Genomic DNA, 23,859 nt, shown 5'->3' with positions numbered 1-23,859 from the left:
TTTAAACTAATTATGAACAATGATCACATTTGAGTAATAAAGTAAATATTGCATGTATGTACCTATTTCAGGGATTTTTAGTGTATAGAGGTTGGCAAGATCGGGAAGTCCAACAATGTCGTTTATACTTACAATTTGTCTGTATACAAGTTTAGTTTTCTCGCAGAATAAATGTTAGTTTGGATCTGAAGTGTTATTTATTTATGAACTGTCGAACCCGGAAGTCAGAAACATAACAGAATTGGCGACGAGATAGTGGTAAATTGTAATAGTGAACAGTCGTAGGTCCAAATACGTCAAAGGTCATAAGTGTCGGTCAAGTCGCGTGGCGGGAAAACAAAGAAATGATTTCGTTAGTAGGTACAATTGAGCAGTACAATCCTAAAACAGGCAACTTTGAGGAATATAAAGAGAGAATGGAACAATATTTTTTATGCAATGATGTCCCGGATGATAGAAAAGTTCCCCTGTTCCTAACCTTAATTGGAGGTCAAACCTATAGTATCCTGAAAGATCTCTCAGCACCAACATCACCAGCAAATTTGTCATATAAAGAAATGGTGGATAAATTATCACAGCATTTCAGTCCGGTGAGGATAACGATCGCGGAAAGATATAAATTTCACTCCGCAAATCAAAACGAAGCAGAATCCGTGGGAGAATTCATCGTACGAATTCGAAATCTCGCAAGTACGTGCAGTTTTGGTACATTCTGGGATGACGCATGTAGGGATAAATTAGTCTGTGGATTGCGGCGAAAGGACATTCAAAAGAAGTTGTTATCGACGAAAAGTCTTACGTTTGAAATGGCATGTACCGATGCATTAGCAATGGAACTGGCCGAGCAGCAAGCGAAGTCTATGGATCATGGATTTGTCAATAAATTTAATCAGAAGAGTCGGGATACCACTAGAAATAAATACCAGTCAAGTGGGTCGTCAAGTGGATCGTCAAGTCAGTCTCGCATTAAACACCAGTCGCAGCCTAGTCAGTCTCAAGCGACAAGTAAGTCATGTTTTAGGTGTGGTCGATTTCACAACCCAGTCAATTGCCCAGCTGTCAATTGGGAATGTTATGCTTGTAAAAGGAAGGGGCACACATCCACCGTGTGTCGAAATAAAACTTATGGAGCCAAAGCCATCGAGGAAAACTCTACGGAAGAGGTACAGTCCGAAGAGGAACTACTGTCAGGCGATTTATATCCTTTAGCGCATGTACAAGAATTACATAAAGTCGAGTGTCCGTGCATAACTACTTTATTAGTAGAAGGTAAAAGCATGAAATTTGAAATTGACACGGGAGCATGCAAAACAATAATACCCGTTAGTATTTTTGATACAAAATTTAAAGACTTGAAATTGAGAAAAGCTGGTTATAGATTAAATGTAGTCACAGGTCAGGAAGTAACAGCTTTAGGTGAAATTCAGGTTAATGCAGTATTTAAGAAAAAAATGTTATTGTTGCCTATAACTGTAATTAATTCAGAGAAAATTTTTATTCCTTTGTTAGGCCGAAATTGGTTAGATGTGTTATGGCCTGAGTGGCAAAGAAAATTTTGTGTCGTAAATCAGGTTAAATGTGATAAAAGTACATTAGCAACTAGAGGAAGTTATGAAACACTTATTAAGAAACGGTTTGAAAAGGTCTTTGATGGAAATTTATTGTCGTGTATCAATGATGTTTGTGTTAGTTTAATACTTAAGGTTAGTCAGCCTATATTTAGAAAAGCATACTCGATGCCATATGCACTAAAACCTAAGGTAGAAGCTAAATTAAAAGCAATGGTCAGCACAGGTATTTTAGAGCGTGTAGAATTTAGCAATTGGGCATCACCTATTGTGGTGGTTCCAAAAAAGGATGGTGAATTTTGAATTTGTGGTGATTTTAGCGTCACAGTAAATCGTGTTTTGGAAACAAATCATCACCCCTTACCAAATCCGGAGGATATATTTGCATCCTTGGCAGGAGGTAAAGTTTTTACAGTCTTAGATCTTACTGGTGCTTTTCAACAATTAAAAGTAGACGATACATCTAAGGAGCTACTAACTATAAGCACTCATTTGGGGCTTTTCCGGTTTAACAGACTTACGTATGGTATATCTACAGCACCTGCAGTATTTCAATCCGTAATGGACTGCATATTGTCGGGATTGTCAAATGTACACTGTTATATTGATGATATTTTAATTTATGGGGATACCATGAGTTCCTGTTATGAAAAAGTGGCTGAAGTTTTATCAAGATTAGAAAAGTATAATGTAAAAGTAAACCTCAACAAATGTATGTTTTTTGTAGACACTGTAAATTATTTAGGGCATGTGTTAGATGCCGAGGGTATTCATCCTACACAGGAAAAGGTTTTAGCTATCATAAACGCTCCTGAGCCCAAAGATATAACACAATTACGGTCGTATCTGGGTTTATTAAATTTTTACAATAAATTTTTACCTATGTTATCTACGCAGCTACGTCCACTTTATCAGTTATTAGAAAAACAGGTTTCTTTTTTGTGGGGTATCAAGTGTAAACAAGCGTTTGAACTAAGTAAGAAATTGATTCTAGATAATAATATTCTCGTGCATTACGATGCGACTAAACCTATCTATGTTACTTGTGATGCGAGTCAGTATGGTGTGGGCGCAGTTATGTGTCACCGTGTAAATAGTTCCGAGCGACCTATCATGTATGCATCCGCTACTCTTTCTGAGGCAGAGCGAAATTATGCTCAAGTCGAAAGAGAAGCTCTAGCCATTATATTTGCAGTGAAAAGATTTCATAAATATTTATATGGGCGGAAATTCACTCTCGTTACTGATCATCAGCCTTTACTAAGTATATTCAATGCTAAGAAAGGAATTCAAATTACTGCATCAGCTAGAATGGTACGTTGGTCACTAATATTATCAGCTTACGATTATGAAATTGAGTATCGGAAGGGTAAAGATTTAGTTGACGCAGATGCCTTATCACGTTTGCCGCTACCCAATGGCACTAATATTGATCTAGGAGTAAATTCATTCAATTTAGTTGATGAAATTCCTATGTCCGCTAATGATATTGCAAATGCGACAAGGAAAGATCAAACATTGATAAAAATCCTTGATTATATTAAAAACGGATGGCCAAGTCTGGAATCAAGTCCACAGTTTAAACCATTTTGGGTTAGGCGAAATGAACTATCCATTAACAATGACTGTATTTTATGGGGTATTAGAGTTGTTATTCCAGAATTGCTGAGATCTAAGGTTTTAGAGTTGGTTCACGAACAACATATTGGTATCGTAAAAACAAAAATGTTGTTGAGATCTGCATTGTGGTGGCCTGGGTTATCTGACGATATCACTAAGGTAATCAGCTCTTGTGCGGTATGTCAAGCGTTTCAAAATAGTGGATCTGAGCGTACGTTGCACTCTTGGCCAACAACAGATAATGTGTGGCAGCGTGTTCATATAGATTTTTTTCACAAAAATGGACTAACATTCTTAATTATTGTGGATAGTAAATCAAAATTTTTAGACATTCATCTCATGTCTAGTACAAATGTTCTACAAACCATCGAAAAATTGAAGGTAACTTTTTCTATGTTGGGATTACCCTTACAATTAGTTAGTGATAATGGTCCTCCCTTCAATTCTTCTGAGTTTAGTAAGTTTTGTCTTGCAAATGGTATCCAGCCAGTTAAAACTCCACCGTACCATCCACAATCTAACGGCGCGGCAGAGAGAAATGTGCAAACTGTAAAAAAATTACTGTCGAAACAGTTGTTTGACAATAATAAATCGAAATTGACAATTAATCAGCAATTGACAAATTTACTATTTGCATATAGAAACACTCCTAGTACTGTTACTGGTATGACTCCATCAGAGTGTATTTTTAAACAAAAACCACGTACCCGATTAGATTTCATTAAACCAGGAAATTGGAGAAACCCAAAAACCTCAAATAAAACAACATCCCCTATAACTAAATTGTTTTGCGAAGGAGAGAAGGTGTATATCAAAAATAATAAAGGCTCTCCAAATTGGATTGAAGGTTCTATTATAAAGATATTAAGTTTGGTTACATACTTGGTGGATGTTGGGGGATTATTCAAGGTGTATCACGCGGATGATTTGAGAAAGAGAAACGTGAACTCAGAAATGACCAGTATGCCCGAAACTATTGAATTAAATATACCTAAGGTTATACAACTAAGTAAACCATGTGAGAATGTCCAAAATGGTAACTCGGATCTTCCAGAAATCACAGAACCTAATAAAAAAATAAAACCTAATGTAAGCGAAGAAATACAAAATGAAATTAAAGTAAATACTGATACAGATTACACTGGCACACCTGAGATACCATTGAGACGTTCAACTAGAACTATAAGAGCTCCGGATAGATTAAATTTGTAAGTTTGATTTAGAAGGAGGGAATGTTATGTACCTATTTCAGGAATTTTTAGTGTATAGAGGTTGGCAAGATCGGGAAGTCCAACAATGTCGTTTATACTTACAATTTGTCTGTATACAAGTTTAGTTTTCTCGCAGAATAAATGTTAGTTTGGATCTGAAGTGTTATTTATTTATGAACTGTCGAACCCGGAAGTCAGAAACATAACATCCTTAAAATAGAAATTCAATCAAACTCAAATTACCCCACAGTTTACCACTATGACACCGCTCACCTCCAGAGCTCCTGGTTGTTTACATTCAATAATGGCAATGGAATTTTCGAGCTGGAAACACAAAGTTACGATCTGTTAATTTTGGCTTGAACCCGGTGATGTATCGACTAAACCCCTATATTCTCTTCCAAAGGGGATTAACCTTAAGTCTCGGCTTCTACAGCTAACTATTTACTTCCATAGGCAGAGGTAATCTATTTAGTGGGTATTAATAACTCTACAAGGGAATTGAACTGCTTTGCTTAAATACGTCCACCATTTACATTCAGAGTCAGCGGCAAGATAAACTTCTAAACATTCCCAATTAAAGGCAGTGATAATGATCGGTTTGTCTTTGAATCGTGTACACTAAGCTCTTTATCCGAGATTTTACGTAACACTTTCTTCAAGTGTGTAACTGACAGTTTACAGTTGATACTTTATCAAGCAAGTGATTTCGGTTTCATTCATCTACTAACACCGAAGCGTCTCATTTAAATAAGAGTATTATATAAATAAATGGATATTTGAAAAAAAACATTTATTGCTTTTTTTTCATTTCCCGATCGTTCATTTTTGCACAATAAAAAGTAAGAGTGATTAGTCAGAGGAACTACCTATATTCCCAATTTATGTTAACGTAACTACTTTTGCACAATATCTGTCCCAAGGTATTGGCTCTACGTGACCTATAAGGTCAGGTGGTAAGAAATTGATTTGGAAGCATCTGACGTGAGTAGAATAGTAATTAAAGGGTTAGGATTTGCTAGCTATCCCATTTATAAATCTATCCTCAGGGTAATTCCTCATTTAATGAAATGAAATAGTGACAAATAGGTAATTGAAATTAAACTAATTTCGAAATGCATCAGCAGTTTGATAATATGTATTAAAATACAGTGTCCGAGATAAGGGGTGCCACTTTGCGCATTTTAGAAAGGGTGAAAGGTACAAATTTGGTTAAATGGGAGAAAGGTCAAAAGCAAAAATCTAAGAAGATAGCGTTTAAGAAGTAAATGCCTGAACAATTTTTTTGGTTTTTGAAATATTTTGAAAAAATCGGATTTTTTAGGTTTTGTAGGAGCACACATAAATGCAAATCCAATAATGGATCTTAACTTTCAAGAACCTTATACTTGACATGTCACAATATTTAACTACCAAAAAGGACGTTGTTTTAGGATATGAAGCGCGGGACGCCAAGTTTGGGTAAGCGATAATTTTCAACGTTTCTATTCGCAGCTCCCTAAAAATCGGACATATATTGCAACGATTTATTTTCTCCATTACGAAGCATTATTATTGTTTACGGTAACATTTGAAGCGATTTGATAGATGGCTCCATCTAGAGATAACGACCACTTTGAAGCCATTGTATTGATTGTACTGACCATGTAGTGAGGACACTTGGGCTATGAGATAAGCATCCGAAACATTTAGGGGAGACCTTCCTTTACTTCTATGTGTTATAAAGTGTATCGTTAAGTACCTACCTCTTAAAGGGATTAATTTTGCATTGTACTGTTAACGTAACATGGTCAATAATTTACCATAATTCCTACCGATGCATGATCCACCTGAACTCGGTAGTTGCATTGATTGTTACGATTATCTGTGAATACTAATGCTTTCAGTATCGAAACAATTATTGATGCTATTTTATTTTGCTTTTGGGAATTTTACTTAAATATTATTTAATTTACGAAGAGTTTTGAGGCACGTATTTAATAATTTTCAATATGGACGCACTACAGAAGTTCAACCTAGATTATCAGTTCAAAATACTCGGGTACATAAATGGGGTTTGAAATGTTCTGGTGATAGTGGGGGTGAAACTTTAAATTCATTTTTCCATGCGATGGAAACTGCTAATTCTCCTTGCTTCAATTGTCAGAGATTAGGCTATAATCGAGATGAATGCCCCGAACCAAGTCAATCGTTCTGCTGGAAGTGGGGCGCAAGGGTGTTACGGTACGCAGCTGCGGTTTTTGTTAGGGGAAATGACCCGAGAAACGCTCTTTAAGTCGTCACGAGGTTTATCGAGGAGACTAAAATTCTAAACATTTCGTCGAAAACCAATTTTACTTTTTGTTACACGTAGGAAATGATTTGCGACCTCATGTCCAAATTAAATTTTACATATTTCTTTTCTGGCACTTTTAGATTCTGGCGCTTCACGCTCTTTCATAAATTCAGATATTTCAACCCAATTACAAAATCTTAGTTTTATGTACATTTATTTGACAAACGACTTGTATGGTAGCAAACTTACGATGCACATTCTATTGTTACATTACTGTGTCTGTGTCAATTACCCTAAAGGATCGCACTGTCCTTTTGGATCTATTGGTGATTCCTAATTTACGACTAATTTAATTCTGGGAGTAGATTTTTGGGATATGACGGGAATTATTCCGAATATTAGCGATGACTGCTGGAATTCTACTTCTTCCACGCCAACGCAACCGAGTGTCGCTATAATGGAATATAACACGAGTAGTCTCGTCTTACTAGTCAAAAAACCAGTTACAAACCCTCTTAGATCAAGCAACGGTACTCTCCAGTCAAACCAATTAAACAAAAGATCATCAACGACCATATCGACGAAATGCTTTGGGATCGAGATATCGAACCATCGAACAGCGGATTGGCATTCCGAACAAAGACAAAAAACCTACAGATTTTGTCTGAGCGAGACGCCTTTCCTTTACCTTATATTAGCACCATCTTAGAAAAATCGAGAGATGCCAAGTATCTTAGTTCCCTTTGATATTAAGTCATCTTATTGACAAATCGAAGTTGCTGAGGAATCACGCCCCTACACAGCGTTTACTATACTTGGTCGTGGTCTCTTTTTCAGTTCGACGCATGCCCTTTGACTTAAATAATGGTCCTGCAATTTTTCATCGCATAATCGACACCATTTTAAGACCTGAATTGCAACCTAATGTTTTGGTTTACCTAGACAATGTTGTGATCATATCCCAGGATTTAACTAACATTTACAAACTTTAAAAACTGTTTTTGATACATTAATTGCTGCTGGGTTAATCTTAAAATAAACCAAATGTCATTTTTATTATTCAGAACGTAAATATTTAGGTTATGTTCCAAATTCTCACAAAGTCAAGACTATCTTAGATATTCTCCGAAGATATACTACCTACTTTTCTTATAAATCTGCGGTTTGTACCGTAGGTTCTTTCCTGACTTTTCCACAGTTTTTGCACCTTTAACAAAGCTTCTTAGGAAAAACGTTAAATTTGAATGCACATGTGAGTGCGAGGAATCTTTGGTAAAATTTATCTTTTATCTACTGTGCCGGCCGGTACTCAATTGCCCGGATTTTTCAAAGCCTTTTGTCCTGCAGACTGATGCATCTGTACATGGGCTAGGAGCCGTTTTAAGCCAAACTTTTCCAGATGCTGAGCGAGTAGTTTGTTATTTATCTAGGTCATAATTCCGAGCGGAACAAAATTATAGCACGACGGAACGTGAGTACTTTGCAGTCATTTGGGCGGTAGAACAACTTCGACATTATCTTGAAGCGATTACCTTCACCGTAGTAACTGATCATCACTCTTTGTTATGATTACATTCTCTGAAAGACCTCCAAGTACGTTTAGCACGTTGGGCTCTTCGTTTACCAGTAGTGGAGGTTGTACATTCATCGGATATTATAGTCATCATATCAATCCAAATCAACCTTTTTTTTAATCTAGGTCTCAAACGATAGATTTTGAACTTTCAGTTAGTTGGAGAGATGGTTTGATATTAGCCATTGACTTAAACCAATGCTTAAACCATTGATTAAAAACAATAGTGTTTTTATTCAATGCTTAAACCTATGCACACTATCCGGTCCTGGAATGTTTTTTAAGTATGGGGTCATCATAAAGTAAGGGGTATACTTTAAAGTCTTATATAACTAAGAAATTAAGCTAGAAGCAAAAAGTAAATGGAATCTAGTTGCCTTAATAATTGGATTTTTCTGTATCTATGGAAAACAAAAGAGTTGTGTCAACTACTGATACAGTCATCGGCCCAAGCTAGGGGGTATGTATACGTTCATTGTACACACTAATACTACTCTATTTTACATATTTTGTCCATCAGAAGAAGTAAGGTATGGCTGTAGTGGTAATATCTTACGTTAAAATTTTATTCCAAGCAGACAGACGAAAGAAATCTAAAGTATTAGGTACCACATATAACTAAGTTAAGTACAATAGTATTATACTATATACCTATGATTAAACACAAATAAAATTTAATTTAAACTAAATTTGGGTCAAGCGGAAAAATAAGAGGCACGTAAGTATTTTATCATCAGATATATTCGCGTTCGGTCCCCTAGGAATCAAACTAATCAATAAAGGAAAGAGATTGTTTCCAGACTTTCAGAAAGCTTAGGTACTTAGAGATAATACAGTTTGATAGTGATTTATGATCATTAATTCTATTCAACACTCGATTGGAAAACGAATTATCTACAAAAAAATGCGATTAGCAGCGTAGTATGTTAATTACTAAAAATTGATGATATAATCTTCGCAAATTATTGTCAAACTCCCTACCAACGGGGTTGCTAGTCACTCGAACATCCAACGATCACTTTTAAGGGAGCGCCCTTCAACTTCAAAGAATGAAAGTGTTTGTGTTATGAATTATTAATTTTAAACTAAAGTCAGTATATGTTTCTTACGTAAGCATCAGTCTTAGATTTTACGTCACATTTCATTTGGGCATCACCTTTTACTACTTTCAACATAGATAAAATATCCGATATGCAATAGGAATAGCCTAACATTAGTGGCAATAGTTTTCGGATAAAAAACCATACCTTAAAACAATGTTGCGGTTTCATGTTTAAGAATAGAACAAAAATATGTGGTCGAAGTATTGTTAGTGTAAGTACTGCAAGTGAATCCAAGTAATAGTTAATACTATCGATAATCGAACGCCACTAATCTCTTTATTTTCGAGTCGACTCAAGTGTGTCGTGCAACAGATGCCACATCTTTGCATTTTATTTCAAACGTGTATGCATCTGCCTACTATAACCTTAGTTTTACTTGTCAAGAATGCAAAGTTTAAGATGCGTGTTTTGGCGATTCTAAGTCGCAGAAAGTCGTACAAGATGGTTTATTTTCAAAAATGACTAAAAACCTGAAACTTTAAATTAGTGTATCCCCTAAACTATACATTTTAGGGGGCCAAATGAAATATCAAATTAAAGGTACTTTCATACACTACAATTTTGAATAAAACATGATTTTACCCAAGTATTGCCGTTGGCGAGTTATTTTAGAAAAACCGAAAAGTCAAACATTTTTATAGATTTTTGACCACAGAAATTTCTCCCGACGTACGCCAGTCGAATTGGCTGGCAAACTTGGATTTTTCTCTCTTTTTGCCATTTAAACAAGTCGGAAAAATAAAATCTTCTACCGGACGTTTTGTAACCATAAAGTACAAATTGACTGAACTACATCCCTCATAGCAAATTTTAACTCATCAGCTAATGCTCATACGAGTTAAAAGCGGTTTACCACAAATTTAGATAAATGTCCCTGAGTAAAATGGACGAAAATAAAAAAAATATATGAATTCCGAGGGATTATTTAACCGTCCATCGGCCAAAATTAAGCTGCACTCAAATAAGTAGTAGTTATACACAGGGTGTAACATACGGTGGGACTAAAATTTGTTTTTCATATAAGGCAAGGTGCATTGTTTGGAAGCAACGACTTCGCACATGCATTTGGGAATTGGTAAATTCCTTTTAAAAAATGTGTGATACACCTCCAACAGTATGTGGTAAAGCATTTAAAACTCCACCTAATATGGTTTTTTCAAACCTGTTTTCGGCAAAGTTGTTTCCACAGTTTTCAGGTATATAATCCAAGAATATGCCTAAGAGAACCAATTTAGCTGAAAATATAAAAGATTTCACCAAAATCGCTGTTCTGCTACTTTCAGGGCATCTTTGACTATGGAATGTAATTCTAACCATTTGATTGATTCGGCACTTGGTAAAGGACCACAAGTAACTGTATTGCACAAATTAGCGTGCGAGTAAGTTTTAAAAACTAGGTAATGCGGTTTTATGATTTATCTTACAATAAAAGCGGGTCTTGTTCTCGTTATTAACACTGGCACAAAAACTTTGTGCTACTGAGACCGATATACCATCAAATACATACCTTCCATTAAATTTATGAAATTGAGTTTAGCGCAGATGTTTAGGCGATGTGGTGAATAACATGGCTATCTATTGCGTTCATCAATAAGAAACAAAACAATTTGGTGTAGAGATTTAAGAATGTGAACAAAAAATACATTTCATTACCCATTAAGCGCAAATATGCGTTGTCACAATTAGTTAAAATTTAAAAAAATGCCGTTACACGATATGAAAAACTAAGTAGCCGTAAATTGCTTTTCTTACGTTAGTTAGCTAAATGGAATCAGAAGAGAGGACAAGGCCATTTCTTCTTCAATTCATACTACAACCACAAGGTCGTTATTCTGCATCAGGTGTATTGTTTAATTTCACAGTTCATTATGTCGGTACGAGTAAACACACAAAAACAGGGAATTAAAATTAAGTTTACAACTTCTTCGATTATAGGGAGATTATTAATTTAATATGCAATATAAGTTTTTGTGACGTTTGCCAACGTATAACTTGCGATCATGTACTGTGGTACACCATTTGAATAAAATTACAACAATTGGGTACTTTACTCCTCTAGAGTCTAGACCAATTTCTTTGATGTCGTTGATTTCATGACCACCTTAAGACATTAACAGTTTTGCAAGATCTGTACGAATATGACATTTCACTTGTTTAGGGATGAATTTACTTTACAGGATATTTGCGCACCGCACAACCTTTAATTAGTTTAATCCTGTTATGAACTTATCTATCCATGAGTGCATTTCATTTTGTAGGTGAGGTAGAAACAAATTAATCCCCTTTACTACTTAATCACACGAAGAATTACTTAGTGCTGAACGGTCTTACGACTTTTGTGTAAAGTACATAGATTAGATACGTATTATTAAAAATGATAAATAAAGTTTATGGCACTGGTTCTTCCGTATACATTTGTATCTTTCTGATCTGAAACCCTTCTGTCAAATCTACAAATCTGCTAATATTACTAACAATATATGCAGATGGTGCTGACCACAAAATAATCTCAGATGAATTTACTAGCAGGCAAACGCCTAATTATATATGCATATTTACACATCGATGCTATAATTTCATTAAGCGCCCTGCAGCACTCGGTCAACTGTTGCAGTTTAATCTCCGAGCACTTCAATGCAGTTTAATTTTGTATTGATTTGTAGCCCGATGAAACAGTTGTTAATTAATAAGTAATCGTACCACCTCATTCGATGATTTTGATTTACAGAAGTTTTTCAGAGGTTTTAACGGAATTACTGCGTGTTCTAAACGATCACTGTCATTCACTGTAACTCCTATAAGTTATTATTATGATACCACGCATAATTTCGGTTTGCGTAATTATTTTATCTTTATTGAGCAGGGCTTATCCGACGGATAATACGTCTTTGATATTAAACGTCGACGACTATTAGGTAAAAATGCGAACTTATTACTTTTATTTAAATTAGACTTTATAAAATGATAAAGTTGACAAATATTTCCTTTGGGTACATTTCGTTAAAAATTGTTAAAAATCAATTTGTTTAAGGCATCTGTAATGGTTAACATTGATTGTATAATCCTTTAGAATACCTATTGAGGACAACAATACCTTTATTTGATATGACAACCGTGTAACAGAGGTTTTACATTTCATGGTGGGAAAATCCCTGATCGTAATATTCCATTTAATTAAATTCAATTAGATCATTTCATTTATCTGTTTCGTTAACTTTAAAATTGTATCCACAACTAGCTACCCTTCCCTTAATAAAAATGGACTCATCTGTTTCTTAACTTGAAACCTGAAACGCTGATCCATTAAACCTTCATTTATAGCCTTTACCGAACATCGGAGTCCTCTTTACACAACAATTGAAAATTTGTAATACGCATACGTTACTCAATTAGAAGACTTCCGTTATTTAATTTGAGCTTTAATAAACAAAAGGAAACTGGATTAAATTCTCCGAACCGGGTCCTTACACGAATGTTATCTCGAATGTTATTTACAATGGAAAATTTTTTGTTTGTAATAATATCCAAGCAGATACAAAATAATTAGATCGAATCAATCAAGAATATCTCTTTTACAATTCAAACAACTGAATATAAACATAACCAATACCATCCTAGTCGTCCAACGTTGGAAATACTGATTTGTCCTCTAATTAGGATTCAAGGAAATGGAAATTGGCTCCTAAAAATTTAACCAAAAGCTTGTAACGGAAGTAGACTTGTTTTCAAACTCCCACTGAATGCACAATGACCGACCTGATTGGGAGAATACTAATTGCACACCAAAGCGATTTAAGCTGATTTTGAAATGCATAATTTCTTAAACTTTACTGAGTAACTGGAGCTGATTTTAGATTGAAACGTTAGGTTTGATTTGGTTTGTTTGCGCAATATTGGGAAAATTTGCTCGCTCGATGAATAATCGAAGAACTCCCATTCTCCCTGACGCATCCCTACTTGCTTTTCTAAATCTTTCAGGACCCAAAATGAGGGTTTATTAATGAAATCGTCCATATAGTCTAGAAGCTAGCCCATGTCACGTGTGCAGTTGTACGTCCCCTAAGTTTTTTTGCGCGGATTTGTTAAGCATCTATGGGATTATTGAAAAAATTTGGTCACATAGTCCAAATCATGGTCGTTTAATCGGCATATTTAAAAATGTCCACCACGTGGCTAGATTCTTTGTTTAAGTATATATCCTCACATAATGGTTCAATTTTGATTTTTTAAAGAAAGTTTTACTGATTCTTTGAAGGCAAACAAGTTTTGTAATTAGAGATTATTTGGTAAATCCAAGTTTTTAAGATACATTAAGTGTTTTAATAAATCCGTTTGGCAAAGGCTTGAAGATTTTGTTGTAATTACAATATTTTTATGATTAATTTCATTAAATTACCCAGTAATCTAATTTGTGCCTGTAAGGTAGAAACTTATCTATGGCGTTCTTCAATTGATAAGATGACTGGTAGACCTCCCCAAATGAATCTTCCTTGCGCAATATTGCGAAAATCCTAAATTCGATGGTTTCTACTCAGGAATATCGATGTAGAAAGCACAATCCGGTAGGCAATAATGAATATAAAAGTAAGCCGGAAGTGAAGGTCAACAACTCTTTTATTATTGCACTATTGGCACATAATCGAAAAAATAGTGTGCTTGAGAATCCTATAAACTCTCCAGAAGCTGCCATCAATAAAAAGTAAACGTCTCTTAATTACCTTACACCGTATACTCCTCAATACCTAAATCTACACAACCCTAACAAATTTTTAAAACATCAACCCCATTATAAAACCCCTGTTACAGACGCCAACTGTATTGCGACATTCTCAAGCAAACGCAATTAAACGTTCTGTATTTTTGACCACAATGCTTTCGTGGTAAAAATTAATTTAAACGTTATCACGGTGATCAAATAGTGCAACAAAAGCACATGTTCTTTCACGTGAATGCATCATTTTATATTATCTAGTGTTACTTGTGATGGCAACTCGCAAAGAATTTAAAAGCATACGCGACAATAATTTCGTCGAATTGACGACACAGCTTTCTCTTATAATTCGGAAATACCTTCAACGTTCGCAATAAAACTCTCACGTATAATTACGCGGCGGTTAATTCTTCCGTAGGTGTATTTCTATTATACGAATTCGTCTTAAAAATTTCAGTTGAAAATAAATGCAATCTAAAATACCGCGCACGACTTACGTAGGGTCACCTTGAAGGTTTTCATATTTCTTCCCAGTCCCACCCAATGTTTCCTAATGAAGTCGCCGAGTCAAAAAAAAACCGAAACGGACCCGATGCAGACAAGGCTTCGGCCACATTTTACATGCAAAGATACGGCAGAAAGTCCGTTCCTATGTTTCGTAAGAACGATCTTTAGAACCGGTAACACTGTAAGATTTTGAGTGTTATCTGCTTACACACTCACGTCTTATCTGATAGCGCTTCATTTTATTGTATTTTAATTTCGTTCTCTTTCACTATGAAGCGGTACACGTATAAAATTTCCCATACTGCCAAATTTGTAAATTCAAAACTAAATCTTTCTAAGCCTACCAGCTGCCTACTACAGTACTCCAAGGTGAAAAGATGACAAGAATTTCAGAAATGATGGAAAGATACTTTTTTTGTAACGGTAAATCGAATGTCTTATTTACATAGATGGAAAAGATTCTCCAAAAAAATTAATTAAGATTTTTGCGGTGGTACCTAATTGAAAAGTGTTACGCGCGTATGTATGATTAATCAATTCGATAATCCCTTTCTATTCAAGATATTATGGAAGAGGGTTTCAGGAATGGACCCGTCCCCCTAGCAAGATTTCTTTTGTTGTCCTTTACTAAAAGCGTTTAGTTTCGCAACAGTAGTACATTGGTTTCCTTATACAGTGTTATTCATTTAGAAGTAGACATAGAGATGTCTACTTTTAAATAACAAAAGTGCTTCTGAAAGACGCCTAAGGTTATGCAACCGAAATAACACGCGCACGCATTTTGCATTATCATTCTAGATTTTAATAAAAAAGACAGTATACAAAAATTAAAACATTCAGTTTCATATCCTCCGTTAAAAGTGAGAGTTGTTTTCGGTGTCCTATGTGTATAAATATCCACTATTACGGGCACGATACCAATTGAAAATATCAACTTTTTCTTCAGTCGAATACATCGCACACGAACCAAAATAACAACAAGAAAGCCAAAGAAATAATATTCCAATTAATTAATATGACACTATTACAGCAAAATCTTCATTTGTTTTAAGAAGTTATTTTGGTTGCATAAAATTAGGCACCCTTCAGAAGAGTTTTTGCCATTTAAAAGTAGACGTAGAGGAAAACCCTTATGTTTACTTCGATATGAATATCACTATATACAAATGTAATTAAATTCATACGTCCCATCGATTTCATTAATGACGTTTTCATAATTAATTTTTGGTCGCCAGAAAATATTTCCCATTACATATTTCAATACGACCGCGATATTAAAATCAAAATGACGTGTCAGATAAAAGCAACTTTACCTACTTTAACATCTACGCGCGTCACTGCGACGTTGGAAGATAAAATTTAACATTCACCATAGGCAAATTTTCTGAAGGCCTTCACAACAAATGTTCATACCACCATTACGACTTGAGTATTGAATTAGAGTGTCATGTTTAACATTCAAGTGGCAGTTATTAAAAATTTGAAAGTACGGAAACACTCCGAATTTGATACTTTTTGGCCGGGATACAACGTTAACATATTTTAACTAAAGTGATTACATTTCAGGGAGTATGCATGTAAGAAACGTTCACAATTCAAGCCATTTTGTTTTGAATCAATAAATCAATGAAAGCGGAACGACTTTTCCACTTTATCAAAATTTAACGTCAATTTCTTAGGAAATTCTTGAGAGAGGATGCCTACTTATATATTTTACTTCACTTAGCACGCTTTCCACAAAGTGTGGAACATTTTTCACAAGAAACAAATGTGCCAACGCTCGACAGCAAGCGATTTGCAAATATTACACCGAACATGTGTTAAGGTCAGCATTGGAAATGACAGACAAAGACGAATGTATAACAATATTTTCGGGTAGAAGATAATAGAGATATTTCAACGGTTCACGAAATATCATCATTAAGAAAACTCAGCGGCATATGTGTCTTATAGGGGCAATAGTGTGTTCATTTTAATATAAAACTGAAAGTCCTAATTTAGTTAGTGGGACGATGTTTAGAGTGTAATTTCATATTGTTTGTATCCTCTTATCGGTAATCAATAATACAGCAGGTGCCATGAATTGCGTCTTCGTTTTAACCACAAACACCACATTGAGAAGTTGAATACAAAACTTAGGTCTATTTGCGAACTATAGAGTGCTCTAATTTATTCATACCTGGAAATTAGCAACCATTCTGTTATCATTTCCAATGGTAATGATAACACTGAAAGAGTTCGTCTTTATTAAACAGAAATCTGAAAATTCAGTCCAGAAAGAGATTTTGTAGGTATTAAATGTCCTTCACTGAAAGTTATTAAGTTTTTGAACATACCTACTAAGAAAGTCTAAAAATAACTTATTGCAAAATCCTTCCGCTTATGACTTTCGCCTACCAAAAACATCGTAAACATTTGTAGAGATGCTTGATACATTACTACGTGCCACCAAAATCGTTGTTTGTATACAGTGCGTTCGAGATAAGAGGGTCACCTCAGTATCTCTTTTATTTGGTGAGATCCGAAAAATTTGTCAAATATAATTTTATACAGGGTGTAAATTTTAAAACTTGCAGTGGCCCATATTTTCCAAACTAAAGAAGATATTGATAATCGCGCAAAACCGTTTCGGGAGTATCGAGGGGGAACCAGAATGACGTTATCTTATCTAATTCGCAACAGGTGTTCAAAAAAATTCCACAAGGTGCTCAGGCATTCGCTTCAAGAGGAAAATTAGAATTATAAACGTAAAAAAAATTAATAGTATATTGAACAATTTTAATTGGTCTAATAGTTTAGTAAATCACGACATAAATGAAGCAACCAAATATTTTATTACAATAATTAATAATGTAATTTAATCGCAAACTTTTGTAAAATATAAACACGACAAGGCATCTCACAGTGGCGCAGTAGTCTTGATTTAACATTGAAGAGCGGCTGTGTGACATGCCTTAAGCGTCCATAGTTTGGCTCAATCCGGCTTTTTGTCCTTAATTTTGTTTTAATGTCATCGACCACATGTAAAATTTTTTGAATTGGTTTCCCTACTAACTGCGGACTAGCAGACATAGCCTTCAGTGTCCTAGTTTGGCTTTAACTTCGGCTTTTGCCGTTTAATTAATTAATATTGTTAACCTATCGTCGATTTAAGAATTTATTGCTTTGATAATGGCCTGCTGATAATCAGACCGAAACATATCTCAGCTTTTGTACATCTTACTCTGCAACAACTGTGAATACCATAGCAGAAATATAAATCTATTTGGGGAAGACAACATCTTGTGTTATTCGAGATCACGGAATTCAGAAAGTTTAGAAACAATGTTTAAGCCCGCGCTTTTTAAAAACCTAATTGAGAACCAACAGAGAAAAAATATTTTCATTTGTGAACAGATTTGATCATATGATTTTTTTCAATCCGACCCACGGCTTTCACGTAAAAAAAGAAAATATTTTTTTCTCTGCACGGCGATATTGTCATATTAACGATATTGTCTTGATCATGCAGAGAAACGGTTTAAATTTTTTTAAGCGAAAACCGTGCATCGGATTGAAAAAAACAAAGGGGTCAAATTTGCTTAGAAATGATTGGGGATTTCAAGAATAATTTTTATTTTCAGGGGCATGTGAAATTTCGTACACACGCCACTGGGAAATTTAAAAAAATGTGGTTAAGTAAAAAACGCCTCTAGATACATAGTACATTCATGCAAAATTTCATTAAAATATCTAAAGTGGTATTAATAAATGATTTATTTTTGAAAGCTACCACCCTGTATCTCAAAAGTGAAGACGTTTAGGACATAGGTTCATATGAAGTTTTCTTTTTAAAACGGATTCAAAAATCGCTCTCTTAAATATTCACATTCAATTATGAAACACACCCTGTATAATAATATAAGAAGAAATCCATAATAATACCTGCTACGGCTAATTGTTTCCCGGTCTAAATTAAAACGCCAATAATCTCATTGTGACACATCAACTGGGTAAATTAGAACAACGAATCATGGAGAAGGACTTTAAATTACCTATAAATGCCAACAGCAATTCTGGGAATTTAGTACACGTCGTGGGACGCATCCTAGCGTAGGTACACCTATATTAAGATATACGCTCACAGTGCTTTAGCATTTTAGTAATGGTATCAGGAACTGTTCACCTAAACATTAAGATTGGAAACTGTAACCAATTATTAATAACGCCTCACTCATGAAGACAAATGGAAGTAACGCACCAAACAATAAATAACAAAGGAGTCTACAGAGCTCAACGGCCGTCTTCTCCTGATTTACTAGTTATACTTGTAAGCTTGCTGAATTCTACGAGGCTCGTATAGCTTATACTTTCTACCCTCACGGATTCTAATCGACCGAAACAAGCTACCAAGCTTTAGTTTCGTTGTAGATAGTGACTATCTCTAGATCGAGCACGTAGCATACGGCCTCGTACCCTTTTACATTGATAATTTGGATTGTGTGTGAAGATACCTTTTATCGGTAGGCAAATGTACCAAACCTAAACTTAAAAAGTAAACAGCATTACATAGGGCTGCATTTTCAGATAGGTTTATATGAATACCCAAGTAATACGTGCAAACGAAATCTTTTAAAATTAATAGACTTGGATCTAGATAATCCTCTATACAAATGAGTAAGGCAGTTAGAGCTTTGTAGGCACTGAATACTTAATACTTCGAGCAAGTTAGTAATGGAACTAACTACGAGAGTGTAGCATATATCAATGCACTTAGGCCGAAATGAAATCGTACCGCCAGGTGTAGGTAGTCTATTCTTGTGGGATAAGGGAGTATGCTGAAGTTAATCTATTTTCTTTAAGCTCATTGAATTTGTGACTTTGTAAGATGGCATTTATTTTTTCTTTTGATTTAAACAAACTCGCAAAACAATAACAGTTTTTAACATTGTTTTTTGTAACTGCAAACAGTTTATTACATTACTAGCCAGTAGGTATCGAAAATAAAATTTAATACGAACCTCTTTGTTGCAGAAAATAACTGAAACTCTTTTTTAATATACAAAGAGGAAAATTATTTGCAATATAATACGTCCAGGAGATACGTTAAAGCTTCCTTTCAACTATACATCATTGTCATTTTTACAATGTTTTCATTTTGGCTTGACAAATAGGAAACACAGTTTCGGTTTCCTTAAGTAACAGACAACACGTTTTGCATCTGCTATGCCACGTACCTCTTTAAAAAGTTATCCAGTCCAGTTACGCCTTATGTATGTATGTATGATAAGAGCGCAATACAAATAGCATAATGAAACAATGACACAGACATTCACTACGGTCTTATGCGTGATTAATGACAGACGTCTTGCACTTAAAAACGATTACACGGCTTTAGTTTACCCTGAGATTCACATACCCACGGTTACAGTGCCCCCTTAGACCATACAGTACATGAACTGCTATTTGCCCAATGCTTTCAATACAAAATGGATGGTCACGGATAAGAACAGGAACTAAAAAAAATCATTCATAACATCTGATGATTGATCTTGGTTCCTCAGACAGTGATTTTAACAGGGAACAAAGTCCCCAAAAATCCCAGCTATGGAAAATTTACAGAATCCAATTGAAATATGACAATTTTATTAATGAAAGTTTGAAAAGTCGCACTAGTGATTCTCAGAGACGGTCTTACTCGTACTAAGTAAGATCCATTAGCATTTTTGTATGAAAACATGACTGTTTGAAGTCAACAGAATGCGTCTAAAATACCTACAAAATTGTGCAAAATTGCAGAAAATGGTTGAAAATTAGACAAAAATGGAAATCTGGCCGTATTCCAAACAAGACTCATCAGAGAAATAACCTTTGTCTAATAAGTTGTCGTCTCACAGAGTTTCATTAAACCAATTGCAATAATTTACACATTTTTGAAAGTCGGGACGATAAGTTCTTGTAGCACGGTTACTTTGTACGGGTAGACATGCAACTTTTTTCTCGTTATTTTCTGACAGGTCCCGTATGGCAAACCAGTTTGTTGGAACAGCTGTCGGAGTGACTTTTGCGGGCTTTGTTTAAGGCGAGCACGCACATCTTCAACTACCGCCTCGTTAACAACTGTTGGGCGACCAGAGCAATTTCCACAAACAAACAAACAAACAAACAAACAAAACTTCCTGTAACGTCAAATCGCTTAACAAAAAAAAGAATGTGTCGGAGTATGTTCTCGTAATCAATAACATGTTCAGGATATGTCTCTCGACATTCCTCCATGCACAGACGAGTCCCAAACTCCGTTTCCGTCTTCACTCCATTACGGAAATAGGACTACAAAAGCAGCTTATTTTCTTCCAAAGTAAAAGGTATCTCGCAGTTGCAGAATATTACAATCTAAAACGATAAAAGACGAATTTCTGATTTAAAATGTAATTTACCCATCTTGTAATTATTCGTTGCAAATTGATAGCCTTGACAAAGACTGTTTTGTAAAACGAAAAGGTAATAATACGGACAAATGGCTGTGGAAATAAATGGATCAAACGGGAAGTGACAGGAGGATTAGATTTAAGCGCGATTCATACCGTCACCGTACAGTCAAAGACACGTCAAATATCCTTACATTGAAAGCTATAGACTACATCGTCACGCCACGGCCCTTACCGTCAAGATTTCTCAACGAGAATACTTTACGTTACGTTGCCTGTACGGTGACGTCAGCGAGAGGTTATGTTTAGTATTGGTTCAGCATCACACTCGTTGCGGCAAATGGTTACTAAAATCAAATTTCATAAGAGCGGCACAGGCAATAATTAATGATCGCATTGTGAACATTCCGATGTGCCTACCTGCACTAAATTATATGTAATAACCACGTCACCCATATGTCTACAAAGCGAAAGCTATCTATCTAGTTACTCAAAATGTTACCATTACGCACTGAAAGCTGCGGGGGATGTTCTTTAAACTAAATGGGTATTAATCTTTGACTTGCTTACGTTGAGAACGATTTTCTCAATCGGCGGTTTCACTATTGCATTTTGATTAATATAATGGAGTGCTGCACTAGATCTAGATGGAAAGTGGTGATTTACTGGTAAGGCTGTTCAAATTTCAAATGTTTCCCACGAACCCACAGTTCATAGTTTATTGTAGCATCATTTGAAGGAGTTGTGTCGAGTTTGTGTGGATTTCTTATACAAACGATTTAGATTTTTAGAATACAGACATTTTGTTTATCTAAATATACTCTTTGCACTTATAAACTTCAAGCTCTTTTGAAATGCGTACCGTGCACGGGTACGCGATTGTAAATTCCAATTGCATCTTTTCCTGATCACTCGCACTGCACATGATGTGAAACAAAAGTTTTATGCATTATTATTTTTAATTTACAAGAGAAAGCATTACATAGTGTAGAGGTAGCTCTTTATTAGTACAATCCCTTTTGTTGGTGTGCATTTATTTACGTAGAAATCTGTGATACTCATGCAAAATTAAATGATGAACAGGATTAAATGGTCAATATGCTCGATTTTCTAAAAAACCCTGAAAAAAACAATATTTTCCCATGATTCAATATAGGTAGAAATTCATCTAAAACTAAAGTCTATTCTCTAGATAATATATTTGTTCGCAATTTCGTGAAGCTCCTAGCATAAATACCTACACAAATCGAAAACTAAATACATATTTGCAGATCTAGCGGGCAGAAATCTGCTTGTGCTGTGATTCTCCCAAGCCGCTATCGCAATTTGTTGAGGTTTGCTTTACGATCCATCTACTTCCCTGCATCAACAAGAAAGATGAATTTGCCAAATTCTCGCCCTCTCTCTATTATTCCCCTGTTCGAATGGAACAATATGTTAGGTGGTCTGGGAAAATAAGCTAACTGTGATTTGCAACTTGTTGCTCTCGGTATTAAACTCGCTGTATCTGTAAACCAAAAATGGAAAATACCGGAATGAAAAAAGTTTAGATTCCAGCACAATGGCTTACTATGGCCCCTAGCCAGAATTAACATCCAAAGAGAAACCACGTGTAACAAACACATAATGAGCCTATTATGTAATGGGGATGTTTCATGAAAGTGACTATAGCGTAGGTACTTAATCTAACCGTTACGGATAATATTCTATAGAGACTGATGTAGTAAAGAATTAAGTCGAGTTGTGTGACCGTTTAAGTGTAGAGCAATCTACCCTAAATAAACTGATAGAGCTTGAGGAACCAATTTAGTTCGCCCTTTTCATGTGTGTGAGCTATATAGTAAAGAATATGTGGACACAGAAAATCATAAAAATTAGATTCAAGGTTGTTTGCTGAAATATTTCGGTATCAAAATTATTGCTTATGTCACCGCTTCAATCATGCTGAAAATTGGTCAAACATTCTAATCAGTAGTCCTTCTAAAGAGGGCGAAGAAAGTCAATAGCTGATGATGAGCATCCAACTTTTTTCTATGAGCTCTCGTATGCGATGGTCACTTTCTCCACTTTGGAAATATTTTATCTCATTGACTGATGTGTCACGTTCTCCAATTTCGGCTGACGGATTAGATTGAAATAGCCATACTTTTTTTTACTGTTATTTTGCTTCTTTTCTTGTTCTGATGAAGTCCCTTAGGAAAGTGGGTGAAACTTTTTTCGTTCAACATTGACACGGTCCTATCCTGGAAATAATTATATTATACGTCTTCAATACCACACTTTCTGTTAAATAATTTGGATTTTGAGAGAAGGGAACAGAAGATGCGCATAGTTATTAGAAAATAAAACCATTAATAAACTACGTTAGGCGGACGTTTTATTTGGCTTCGCACTGACAGTAATTAATTTTTAGATTAAACGCAAATCCGATTAGATTATTTATATTTGAGGGCTATTTTATTTAGTGTTGTTAATTTGTTTTTTTTTTATTGTAAAGTTTGATTTACGTGTTAAAAGAGTAAATTAATTAGTTTTGAGATAAGTACGTGTTCTTCCCGAGGTAAGGGGATGTCAAGACGCAGTATTTTGTTAGGGAAGGAGAAACGGAAGTGGAAAAGAAAGGGAAACGGTTTTTAATAAGCGTACTGGACGTTTAATGGGGCTTTTTGGGTAGTGGATGTTGAAGCGTAGCCGTTCGCCTGGGTGTTTGGGGTACTGCCGTATTTGAATGTATTTGAAAAGACAGTCTGTCTTGTTTAATTGTAAAGTTGTGCAGAAACCTAGATAGTGTTTATATAATTTTTACGTCGTGATAAAAGTGAGCGTTAAGTCCAGTTAAGAGGAAGCGTGTTCGCGTTAACGAAAAAGTTTAGTCGGACTGCTG

General features: G+C 35.2%; 1 protein-coding gene across 1 annotated transcript; it reads left to right on the top strand.

Moving 5' to 3' along the window:
- The first annotated feature begins 321 nt into the window (after window positions 1-321).
- LOC116167215 (uncharacterized protein K02A2.6-like) lies at window positions 322-4,553 on the top strand. The gene is made up of 2 exons (XM_031482486.1): window positions 322-1,005; window positions 1,057-4,553. The coding sequence occupies exons 1-2, from the start codon at window positions 345-347 to the stop codon at window positions 1,869-1,871; spliced, it is 1,476 nt and encodes a 491-aa protein (XP_031338346.1). The 5' UTR covers window positions 322-344; the 3' UTR covers window positions 1,872-4,553.
- The last annotated feature ends 19,306 nt before the right edge of the window (window positions 4,554-23,859 follow it).

This window comes from Photinus pyralis, unplaced genomic scaffold, assembly GCF_008802855.1.
Source record: "Photinus pyralis isolate 1611_PpyrPB1 unplaced genomic scaffold, Ppyr1.3 Ppyr1.4_LG3b, whole genome shotgun sequence".
Lineage (NCBI taxonomy): Eukaryota > Metazoa > Arthropoda > Insecta > Coleoptera > Lampyridae > Photinus > Photinus pyralis.
This window is presented reverse-complemented; position numbering and strand designations above follow the sequence as displayed.

Coding starts and splice junctions, on each gene's coding strand:
- LOC116167215 (XM_031482486.1), top strand. CDS start 345: ATGATTTCGTTAGTAGGTACAATTGAGCAGTACAATCCTAAAACAGGC. Junction 1,006..1,056: donor TAGTCAGTCTCAAGCGACAA/GTAAGTCATGTT, acceptor TCAATTGCCCAG/CTGTCAATTGGGAATGTTAT.